At 44.9% G+C, this 12,243-nt stretch overlaps 1 protein-coding gene across 1 annotated transcript in view; it reads left to right on the top strand.

Moving 5' to 3' along the window:
* Positions 1 to 12,243, top strand: part of CSMD2 (CUB and Sushi multiple domains 2) — a 204,497-nt gene that overhangs the window by 178,848 nt on the left and 13,406 nt on the right. The window contains exons 46-49 of the mRNA XM_081816844.1: positions 5,916 to 6,089; positions 6,366 to 6,439; positions 9,164 to 9,275; positions 9,842 to 10,021. Of these exons, the coding sequence (XP_081672970.1) occupies positions 5,916 to 6,089; positions 6,366 to 6,439; positions 9,164 to 9,275; positions 9,842 to 10,021 (540 nt within the window). The remainder of the gene's footprint in view (positions 1 to 5,915; positions 6,090 to 6,365; positions 6,440 to 9,163; positions 9,276 to 9,841; positions 10,022 to 12,243) is intronic.

The following is a 12,243-nucleotide window of genomic DNA, read 5'->3' as shown; positions in this document are numbered from 1 at the left end:
GTGAGGTCATGTGATACATGTCTTTCTCTGTTTGACTCATTTCACTCAGCATAATACCCTCCAGTTCCATCCACATTGTTGCAAATGGCAAGATCTCATTCCTTTTGATGGCTGCATAATATTCCATTGTATATATATACCACATCTTCTTTATCCATTCATCTGTCGATGGACATCTTGGCTCTTTCCAGTTTGGCTATTGTGGACATTGCTGCTATAAACATCAGGGTGCACGTACCCTTTCAGATCCCTACCTTTGTATCTTTGGGGTAAATACCCAGTAGTGCAGTTGCTGGATTGTATGGTAGCTCTATCTTCAACTTTTTGAGGAACCTCCATACTGTTTTCCAGAGTGGCTGCACCAGCTTGCATTCCCACCAACAGTGTAGGAGGGTTCAAGGGAGGTGTTTCTTAACATGAAAGGTTGTTCACTAGATGGGATAGTTCCCAAAGATCTGGAAGGGCCCCATGCTGGAAATGTGCCTGTCTTTATGGAAAATAGCCTACAGAGAAAAGATTCCTGGAGCCTACATGATTTTTTGGTGAAAGACTTTATTTCTTACCCTCCTGGCCTAATTGTGTCCCCAAGAGCCCAATTCCATCCCAGAGCTCAGTTCCTCATTTATTCTTGTCACATAATTGGACTCTGGAAGATCTTCTCAGCACCCATGCTTTGGACAAATAGTAGACCTATTTTTTTTTTCTACTAGGCATTTATCTAATTCTGTAGAAAACCATCAACATACTCATGACATTGTTTGGATACCTCTGAAAACTTACTTCGATTTGGGAAATTTCAGCAGGAACTAGGACCAGCAGCTCAAAAGTGGATGCAGGAAAGGCAGCATCTGGTGCATGGTCAGCCCCTCAGGACTTCGCACACCCGCGAGGAAACATTAGGAAGGTAGCAATCTCAGCGTTGAGTCTGGGCTGAGAAACCCTACTTTTCTTCTTGAGAAATAGCTAAATTGCTTTTGAACAATGAATTATGGTCATCATAAAAAAATGTAAATGTATCTGAAAATACAAAGAAGAACATAACACTCTGGTTTCCCGAAAATAACCAGGGTTAAGCTCTTGACTGTGCTTCCACCCCGACCACAATGTTTTGGACATAGAGGTGTGCAATTTTCTGCAAACGGTATTAAATCATGCTGTGCAGACTAGTTTGTGACTTGTCTTCATTGATAGGCCATCACCACCTTTCTCCATCAATCCATACTGACCTACACATCATCATTTTTAATAGCTTAAAGAACTTCCTTACTGTAGCTACCGCAACTGGTTTAATCTTCTCCTACTGGTGAAGAATTTAGGTTTCTCCAGTTTAGTTACGTTAGAAGAAGTTCTGCAATAAATGTTCTTGAGGATAACATTTCTTTACTCTTCTAGGAAAGTCCTAGGAGAGAGAAAATGCTGAGCCAGTGGGCATGCACTCTATACATCTGAGACACGGTGCCAAACTGTCTTCTAGAAAGAGTCCCAACTCACACTCCCACCAACAGTTTATGAGAATATTTCTTGACTCACTTCCTCACTAACAATAGATTTTGCCAATATCTTTTAATATTTACCAGCCCAAGGGGCACCTGGGTGGCTCAGTTGGTTAAGCGACTGCCTTCGGCTCAGGTCATGATCCTGGAGTCCCGGGATCGAGTCCCGCATCGGACTCCCTGCTCGGCAGGGAGTCTGCTTCTCCCTCTGATCCTCCCCCCTCTCGTGCTCTCTCTCTCTCTCATTCTCTCTCTCAAATAAATAAATAAAATCTTTAAAATATATATATTTACCAGCCCAAGAAGTTTAAAAAGGTATCTCATTGTTTTAATTTGCATCATATTTCTTTTTCTTTTTTTTTAAAGATTTTATTTATTTATTTGAGAGAGAGAGAATGAGAGACAGAGAGCACGAGAGGAAGGAGGGTCAGAGGGAGAAGCAGACTCCCTGCCGAGCAGGAAGCCCGATGCGGGACTCGATCCCGGGACTCCAGGATCATGACCTGAGCCGAAGGCAGTCGCTTAACCAACTGAGCCACCCAGGCGCCCCGGCATCATATTTCTTATCAGCAAGATGGAGCTGCTCCTTCTTTGTCATCCATTTGTACTTCTTTTTCATGGAGCTGCCTCTTCCTAGATTTGGTGACTTCTGATCAAGTCAGCCTTTAACTGACTTCTGATTGGCTCGTCTAGACCCCCAGCTCCCATAGAGACTTCCACCAGCATAGGCTGCTGATCCTGCTTCCATTTTATTATTTTCTATTTCTTTAAGGGGCATCTTTTTTTTCAGACTTTTTAAAATTAGTTTCATAGGTAGAATTTAGTGATTCATCAGTCTTAGATTATACCCAGTGCTCATTACACCACATGCCGTCCTTAATGCCCATCACCCAGTTACCCCATCCTCCCACCCCCCCTCTAGCAACCCTCAGTTGTTTCCTATGATTAAAAGTCTCTTATGGTTTGCCTCCCTCTCAGTTCTCATCTTATTTTATTTTTCCTTCCCTTCCCCTATGTTCATCTGTTTTGTTTCTTAAATTCCACATATGGTATTTGTCTTTCTCTGACTGACTTATTTTGCTTAGCATAATACCCTCTAGTTCTATCCACATCATTGCAAATGGCAAGATTTCGTTTTTTGATGAATTCCATATATATGATGATGATTCCATTGTATATATATATACCACATCTTCTTATCCGTTCATTTGTTGCTGAACATCTGAGCTCTTTCCATAGTTTGGCCATTGTGGACATTTCTGCTAAAAACATTGGGGTGCATTTGTCTCTTCAAATTACTGTTTGTATCCTTTGGGTAAATACCTAGTAGTGCAATTGTTGGGTTATAGGCAGCTCTATTTTCAGCTTTTTGAGGAACCTCTATACTGTTTCCCAGAGTGGCTGCACCAACTTGCATTCCCACCAATAGGTTCCCCTTTTTCCGCATCCTCACCAACACCTGTTGTTTCCTGATGTTAATTTTAGGCATTCTGACCGGTGTGAGGTGGTATCTCACTGTGGTTTTGATTTGTATTTCCTTGATGCCGAGGGATATTGAGCATTTTTTCACGTGTCTGTTCTTTGGAGAAATGTCTGTTCATGTCTTCTGCCCATTTCCGGACTGGATTTTTTGTTTTCAGGTTTTGAGTCTGATAAGTTCTTTCTAGATTTTGGATACTAGCCTGCTTCCATTTTATTTTGTATATGATTATGAACCTCTTGGCTGTGTGCGCACACACACATTCACATCATAGCATGAAGGGTGTTCTTCATGCTTGAAGTGATGTCTTGGGGAACTATGACTCTGGTAGTCAGTTTCCTTGGAGCTTGCTGTAAAGAAGTCAAATATATTTATTTCTAACCAGCTGTGCTCCACAACATATTTTCCGTGGCCAAGCAGCTGACCACTTGAGATATGCAGTAACCTTTGGAATTCTTATCACTGTTTCCAAACTTTGCATCTGGGCCTTCCGCAGTTCTTGGTACTCCTGCTTCCCTCCTCCAGACTGCATCTCTTCCTCCATAGCCATGCTTCTCAGACCTAGTCACTTTCTTGCTGTATTACTGCAAACATATCCCTCATAACACCACTTCTTCCTCTTACATAACTCCCTAAACATGGGCAGGGATTTTGTCCCCACACAGTAGCACATCAGGATCAAGATCATTGTCAGCCTCACCCACTTCCTACATGCTTCCCCAGACCCACTCAGCCCTTTCCATGCCACCTCCCCATTTGGCTGGACAGCTCCCCTGTCTTCAGTAAAGAAGCTTCTGAAGTTGACTTCTCCCCACCGATCCCACCATTTCCGAATATACAACTTCTACTTCTTCTCCTGAGTCCCTGATGCACTTATGTACTTTCAGTAAATTTTGTTGATGCTCAAGCCATGTTATTTATCTGTATTTTTCACCTTTTATACCCTCCTGTGTTATCCAGCTTAGATTCTAAGATCTCAGAAGGCAGGGCTCATGTCTGCGGACTTATTCGGTGCCAGAAGCAGCAGAAAATCAGGAGCTGAAGATGTTTGTTAAATGCTGTTTGAAAATTAATGGAGAAGGAAGTGAATTTAATTCAAGGCAAAACGGATGTGAGGAAGAGGAGTCACACTGCGCCGTTAGCTTTGCTCTGATTACCCGCACGTGAACTCCTCCACTGGGAGGTCACAGAGTATCAGTCCATCCACAGAGATAACATTTTACATTTCACAGGCTTTGTGCTGCCTCCTCAGGGGATGTTTACACGCATGTCACATCTGATTCTCACAACGAGATATCCTGGGAGGCGGGCAGAAGTCCCTTCTCAGGTGGCTGGCAGGGAAGATGAGGCTCAGAAAAAGGACCTGACCTACTGTGTTAGTGACAAAGTCTAGTCTGAAAACAATCATTTCTCCAGACAATTTTCTCTAAAATTCTTACTCAAATTTACAGCCCGTGTTATCACCACTAGAACTTTTAAAATAGGAAAAAAGGATAGACATAAAATTTAATTTTGCATCTTAGAGTGCTTCAGTCAGTGGAACTCCAAAGCCACATATGATCGGCATGAGGCCCTTTCTCTTAGGTAGAGCACATTCACGGAGTGTGGGGGACCCATCCGGCTGCTCCCCACAGCAGCTAGTTTGTTCTGGGAGAACTGCTGCACAAGTGTTTATGGGAAATCAGTGCAAGCTCTGTGTGCTTTCCGACCAGCACAACCCAAGCATGCTGGTGGCCCTGTGGGCCTGCTCCTGCCACACCACACACCACTGGCTGTCTATTATGTGCCATCCCTGATCTTGAGATCTGTTTAAAAGTATATTGGTTCTAAGAATAAAAACACAGGTAGAATCCCTTTATGCTTATTTTCAAGGCATCAAAATCATATTTGCAGTCAGCCCCCTTAAAAACACAGACCTGTCTCTGCAATGTCCTAAGGAAGTAAACATTTTTAGTAAACCATGTGTGCAAACACTTAAGACACTGAGCAGAAGGGACAGAAGAGGGGCCTGTGTTTATTCTGTTTGCTGTCACATGATTTGAATTCAGTAATCATTCTTTAGGGAATCTCTCTGAGGATCTCAATGAAATGGGCACATTAATACCCACCGCAGTATAAATGCACACACTTTGGAAAGACATTTGGCTGTATACATCAAGAGCTGCAAACACGCTCAAACATACTAAGTCCACTCCTAGAGAATCCCTATAAGAAAACATTACCAAGGGCTGCCTGGGTGGCTCAGTCGTTAAGCGTCTGCCTTGGGCTCAGGTCATGATCCCAGGGTCCTGGGATCGAACCCCGCATCGGGCTCCCTGCTCAGCAGGAAGCCTGCTTCTCCCTCTCCCACTCCCCCTGTTTGTGTTCCCTCTCTCGTTGTCTCTCTCTCTGTCAAATAAATTAATAAAATCTTTAAAACAAAGAAAAAGAAAACATTACCAGGGAAAAAAGAGCCACATTTAATGGTATAATAATAGAAAATGCCTAATATAAAGTCTACGATAAACTGCAACTATGGTACAACCTCTCATGGCAAAATTATGTAGCCAGTAAATGATAATGGTGTCATAAACGTGGAAAATATTTACAGACTAGTAAGTGAACAAAGCAAGGTTTATAACACTGGGACATTGGGTTCACAGCCACACACAAGTTTACACACATGAAAATGGGGAAAAGTTTTGGGTAGTGAGTTGTAGTTTACTTTTTCTCAATTTAACTTCCTATAACGTTGCTTCATTACTTGGGTGATTATTAACAAGCATTTTGGAGTTGGGAAGGAGAGGACACACACAACAGCAGGTGTGTGAGGCGGGTATGACTATTGACCCAGGGCTGCCCCCGTTGGCAGAGTTCAAGTGGCACTGGGAAAGCCAGCCGGTGGTGGCCGATGGGGCTCTAGAAAGCAACTCGGACCTGCCTTCCTCCCTTCGTCTTCCCAGCCGTGTTCTGCGGAGATCCCGGCGTCCCAGCCCGCGGCAGGAGAGAGGACCGAGGCTTCTCCTACAGGTCGTCCGTCTCCTTCTCCTGCCAGCCCCCTCTGGTGCTGGTGGGCTCTCCACGGAGGTTTTGCCAGTCCGATGGGACGTGGAGTGGCACCCAGCCCAGCTGCATAGGTGAGAGGTGGTTTGGGGAAGAGCGTCCGAGCTGGTGGGCATCCTTCTTTCAGGCCCGAGCTTCTTAGAGCAGAGCATGAAATTGAAATAGCCAGAGTGAGCGTGCTGCCAGGAATCACATAGTCGGCCCAGGGGTATGACTCGGGTGGAGATATTAACAGGTCGGGGAGTAGGATGTGGCTTCCATTTTTCCCTCCTACACCTATCTCTCAGAGTGAGTGGAGGTGATGAAAGCTTCTCTGACCATGGGCTCTGTTTCTCTGTTTTGCAATCCAGACCCGACGCTGACCATGTGTGCAGACCCCGGCGTGCCACAGTTCGGGATACAGAACAGTTCCCAGGGATACCAGGTAATGAGGTCAGCCAGGATCAGGCCTTCCTGCCCCCTGTCCCTGTCTATCACTGTCAGCCTCAGAGGACTCAGGGCTCTTCCCAGGTACAGCACTGGGGGGAACAAGACCTTGGAAGCTGGAGACAGAAAGTGTTCTGCATCTTTGAACCACGCCACACTGGAGCACCTTGCAGAAACAGAGGCATGACAGCAAAATCCAAGAAACTGATGCGGAAGAGAGTCTCACGTAGTGACAGCAACACGCCCCAGCAGCCCCCTGTGGTTGGGGCGGGCAGTCGTGGAAAGACAGAAATGAGTGAGACAGGCAACCGTCTGTCCGCACGGCACCTACACGCTCCCTAGAGACCCAGGGTTCAAAGTGGCAGGCACGAGCAAGTGCCACACGGGAGGCAGGCTCCACGGACACATCTCAGAACGAACTTCAGAAAGAAGAAGGGATGCGGACAGCCTGGGATGGGACACTTGGAACAGAGAACAGGAAGCAGGAAAGTATGGGTGTGCTCAAGACAGGACAGTTAGCTGGAGCATGAGATGTGCCCAGGAGAAATGGCCCGTGGGGATCCAGCCAAAGAATGTGACTTATTCACTCCATCTGTATTCATGTAACAAATATTTACTGCCATAAACTTTCTAGGTGCTAGGAATGCAGTGGGAACAAGACAGGCTATGTGCCCACTCTTAAGAAGGTCTCCAGCTGGTGACAGTGAACAGGATAACTTCTGAGAGCAATAAGCCCTACCCACCATCTAGTACCAAGGGGTTGTGACAGGGTGGGCTGCTATTTTAGGAAGAGCCCTCCTGAAATTGAGCTGTGGCCTCCAGTTCAAAGGGGCACCAAGGCGGGGGAGCACTTAGCAGGTTGGAGGAGTGGAAAGCAGGGGGGCCAACGAGTCCAGAGCAGTGTGAGCCGAAGAGGAGATGTAGCCAGAGAGCTAGGCGAGGTTTGAAAACAACTGGGCACTGTCTTGTAAAGTTAAATATTCACACATTCTGCAACCCAAAAGCTCCATTCCTGGAAACGAACCCCAAAGATACCCTTGCACATGTTACCGAGATCTGAGAAAAATTTCAAAGTCACAGCAGTGAGAATGAATGCAGGACAGCTCTACACAATGTGGGTGAATCTTAGAAACATAGCATCAAATGATAAGGTGGGATGATGCTATTTCTATAAAGATTAAAACTAAGAAGGACATATGATTAGAGATATATGTGCATATGTGTGATAGAATTATCTTTTAACAAAGCAAGGAAATTAAAAAACACAAAATTCAAGATAGTGCTTACCACTGAGGAAGAGCCAAGGAAAGAGGAATGGGACAGGGGAGGAGGACGCAGAGAGTAACAATTGTGTTGCTAACATTCTAGCCCTGGAGTGCTGGGCTCAACTTAATGTGTCCAGTTTCTTTCCATATAGTCTTTTGCATGCATCAAATATTACATAATAATTTCTTAAAAGAGAAAGCCGTGGGCCAGGTCACCTAGGGCCCTTGAGGCCATGGTAAGCATTTTGGATTTTATTCTAAATGTCACAGGAAACCATTTGAAGGGGACTCTGATCCATCATTTGAACGCTGCAGAGAAAGTGAATAATGGGGGGTGAAGACGGAGGCACCCGGACAAGTAGGACACTGTTGTCATGGCTCGGGGGGAAGGGCGAGGTAGTGACAGTGACATGGAGAGAAGTGAAGGGGTCAAGATGGACTGTGGAGGCAGAACCAAGAGGACGCGCTGATGGATTGGAGGGAGGGGTTGAAGAAAAGGGAGGAATCAAGACTGGCTTGAAAGTTTTGATCTGCACACCTGGACGGACAGAGGGGCCGTTGCTGAATGAGAGGATGACATTCCAGACGAAGCAGAAGGGCCTGGAGGAAGGGAGTGGAAGTCAAGAGTTTCACTTGGTGTTGGAATTTTGCTTCCATAGGTAATAGGGACATGTGAGTGTTTTGAGCTGGGAAACAGGGACATCGGAGTTACAGCTTAGGAAGCTGCCATGCAGAGGGCGGAAGGAGAGATGGAGCTGGTGGTTGCAGGGGCGTCGCATGGGACAGTGAGGGCTGGTGGACGGCGGGCGGGGGAGACACAACTGAGCAGAGGCAGCGATGGCAGCAGGATAGTGATTCTGCCCAACAGATACTCATTAAGCAAGTGCCAGGTTCTATGGGGGAGCTGTCTATGAAGAAGACAAGTCTCCCTTCCTTAAGGAACCTGTAGACTCATAGAAGAGACACACCCAAGTAATACTTCTGTGTTGTGCAGTGCTTCCCGTTTTATAAAATGCTTTCAAATCCAGCACCGAGTTTGAGTGTCACGACACTGCACTGTAGGCGTGACCGGACTGGTGGTCCCACGCTCTGCACCAGAAGACTCAGGCGTCAAATTCCCGGCAGCCTGTCATTCCGTGAGCAAACGTCGAAGCCGGAACTCAGACCAGGGTCTTCTGATTCTGAGTCAGGCATCTGTCCCCCACAGCAGAGCGTACTACGTCCGAGAAGAGCATTGCTCTGGCCCCGGGGCTCGGGTAAGGGCTGAAGGAAGAGGCATAAGCCTGCCTCAAAGGGTAAATAATATTTAACCAGGCAGAGAAGTGGAAGAAGGATGTTGCAGGTGGAGGCAAGGGTGTGGGTAGGAACTGGGTGATGGGGAAGTAAGTAGTCAAGTAACAAGGTATGAAGCATCGCTGGATAGAAAGGGATGAAGGAAGCTTCTGTCCTCCCAACAGGTTGGAAGCACAGTGCTCTTCCGTTGTCAGAAAGGTTACCTGCTTCAGGGTTCCACCACCAGGACCTGCCTCCCCAACCTCACCTGGAGTGGAACCCCACCCGACTGTGTCCGTAAGTGCAGACTTCCCCTGCATCCCTAGACAGTTCCTCTTGGAAACACATTATCTCCCCCAGCTGGGCACCTGGGACATGCTCGAATGCTCTGACTGACAGGGAGCTCATGACTTCTCCCTGGGACCAATATCGCTTTCTTTGTAGTCCTTATCCCTTGGGGCCTCACAGAAGACATTTCCACACAAAAGCCTTGCTGATATTTGAAGGCAATTCCTATGCTTTAGCGAAAAAGAAAGAACTTTCCAGTGGCAGCCAAAACTCACAGCTACAAGGTCAGCCCTCAGGTTGAAAGATTTCAGGCTTTTGACCATAATTACTTCTCTTCCCCAGGAAGAGTGCTGCAGGCCCCCCAGGGGTGACTAAGCCTGGATCCACATCATCTCCATCGTGGCCATAGGTCTAGACATCAAGGCTGGGGTTAGAGGGGAGGTTTGGGGAGGGGATGCTGGACATGAAAGGGGCCTAGAAGGAAAGGGATGTTCCATGTAGGAACAGGAATAGTTAAAAGGCCTCCTGAAGACCCTATTCTCCCCAGGTCCAACACTGTCTTTCCTCTCACCCAGCCCACCACTGCAAGCAGCCAGAGACGCCATCCCATGCCAACGTTGGGGCCCTGGACTTGCCCTCCATGGGCTACACACTCCTCTACTCCTGCCAGGAGGGCTTCTCCCTCAAGGGTGGCTCCGAGCACCGCACCTGCAAAGCAGATGGCAGCTGGACAGGCAAACCACCCATCTGCCTGGGTGAGTGCGCCCACTCGGCGAACCTCTCCAGGGTGGGAGGCCAAAGGTGACAGCTGAGCTTGAGCAGAAGACAGCAAAAGAGAAGGAAGAAATAGGATTTCCAGGAGCTGGATCCTGCTTCTGAGTTTCTGAGGTATTGAGCCTCTAGGAGATGAAACCAGAGCAGTCCCAAGAGACACATAGTGAGGCCATCCCAAGTTTTATTTTGCTACCTTCTGCCTGGGCTTAAAGATTTATTTATTTGAGAGAGAGTGTGTGTGTTTGTGTGTGTGCATGGTCTCTCTCCCTCTCTCTCTCTAAAAAAAAAAAAAGGTAGACTTACCTTAAAAAAAGAATTGTTTTGTAGCCCATATGATCTGTCCTGGAGAATGTTCCACATGCTCTTGAGAAGAATGTGTACTCAGCTGCTGTCGGGTGGAATGTTCTGTAAGTGTCCATTAAGTCCGTCTGATCTACTGTGTAGGTTAGGCCCAGTGTTTCCTTATTGATTTGCTGTCTGGATGATCAATCTGTGGTTGAAAGGAAGGTATTGAAGTCCCCTGCTATTACTGTGTTGCTATTTCTCCACCCAGATCTGTTAATATTTGTTTTTATTTTCTTTTATTATATATTAAAATATATTTAGATGTGCTGATGTTGGGTGCATAAATACTTATAATTGTTATATCCTCGTGATGAATTAACTCCTTATCATTATCTAATGACCTTCTTTGTCTCTTGTTAACAGTTTTTGGCTTAAAGTCTATTTTGTCTGATGGAAATATAGCTTCCCCTGTTCTTGGTTGGTTTCCATTTTGCATAGAATATCTTTTCCCTTCACTTCGCCTTCAGCTCTGTGTCCTTGAAACTGAAGTCAGTCTCTTGTAGGCAGCATATCATTGGGTCTGGGGATTTTTTGTTTGTTTTTTGTTTTGTTTTGTCCATTCAGCTACTCTCTGTGTTTGGATTAGAGAATTTAGTCCATTTATATTTAAAGTAATTTTTTATAAGTATGGACTTCCTATTGCTGTTTTCTTAATTTTTTTTTTCTGGCTCCTTTGTAGTTCCTTTCTTCTTTCCTTATTCTCTTCCTTCGGGATTTGATAAGTTTCTGTAGTGGTATGTTTTGGTTCCTTTCTCTTTACCTTTTGTGTATTCACTGAAGTTTTTATTTTGTGTTTACTGTGAGGCTTACATAAAACATCTTATAGTTATGACAGCCTTTTTAAAGCCAATAACAACTTGGGTACCTGGGTGGCTCAGTCAGTTAAGCATCTGACTCTTGGTCTCAGCTCAGATCTTGCTCAGGTCTCGATCTCAGGGTCATGAGTTCAAGCCCCGCACTGGGCTCCACGCTGGGCATGAAGCCTACTTAAAAATAATAAATAATTAAATAAATAAATAAAGCAAATAACAACTTAACTTTGAGTGCATACAAAAGCTCTACATTTTTACACTCCCTTCCTATATTTTATGTTTTTGATGTCATAGTTGACATCTTTTTATACAATGTATTCATTAACAAATTACTGCATTCTAGTTTGGGTGGGTTTTTGTTGTTGTTTTTTTTTTTAGGCTCCACACCCAGCATGGAGCCCGATTCAAGGCTTGAACTCAAACCCTAAGTTCAAGACCTGAGCTGAGATCAAGAGTCAGATAGTTAACCAACTGAGCCACCCAGGTGCCCCTGCAGTTGTAGTTATTTTTAATACTTTTGTCTTTTAATCTTTATACTAGAGTTGTAACTGATTTACCCAGCACAGTTATAATATTAGAGTATTCTGAATTTAACCATCTATCTATATCAGTGAGTTTTATAGTTTCCTATGTTTTTATATTTAGATCCTTTCCTCTACTTGAACTCCTGCTGTTAAACCATGTGTAGCTGTACATTCAGTATGTCCATGACAGGAGGGAAATTCAGGAGCTTCCCATGTCACCATCTTGGTCCAGAGTCTCTTCGAGAGTTCTTCATATATCTAGAATATAAGACTCTTATCAGATACAAGATTTGCACATATTTTCTCCCATTTTATGGGTTGTCTTTCACTTTCTTTTTTTAAAATTTACAAGTACTTTCTCCTTTATTTCACTCATCACCTAAAATGAAGTTAGACTGTCACATTTCAAGCTCCATTTTAGTCCTGTGTTAAATTTTTTTCTTTTTTTTTTAAATGGAGTTTTTTTACAGCCTTATTGAGATATAATTGATATATAAAAATGCACATATTCAATGTATACAA

Source organism: Leptonychotes weddellii, chromosome 4 (genome assembly GCF_054177405.1).
Source record: "Leptonychotes weddellii isolate Sample4059 chromosome 4, ASM5417740v2, whole genome shotgun sequence".
Taxonomy (NCBI): domain Eukaryota; kingdom Metazoa; phylum Chordata; class Mammalia; order Carnivora; family Phocidae; genus Leptonychotes; species Leptonychotes weddellii.
This window is presented reverse-complemented; position numbering and strand designations above follow the sequence as displayed.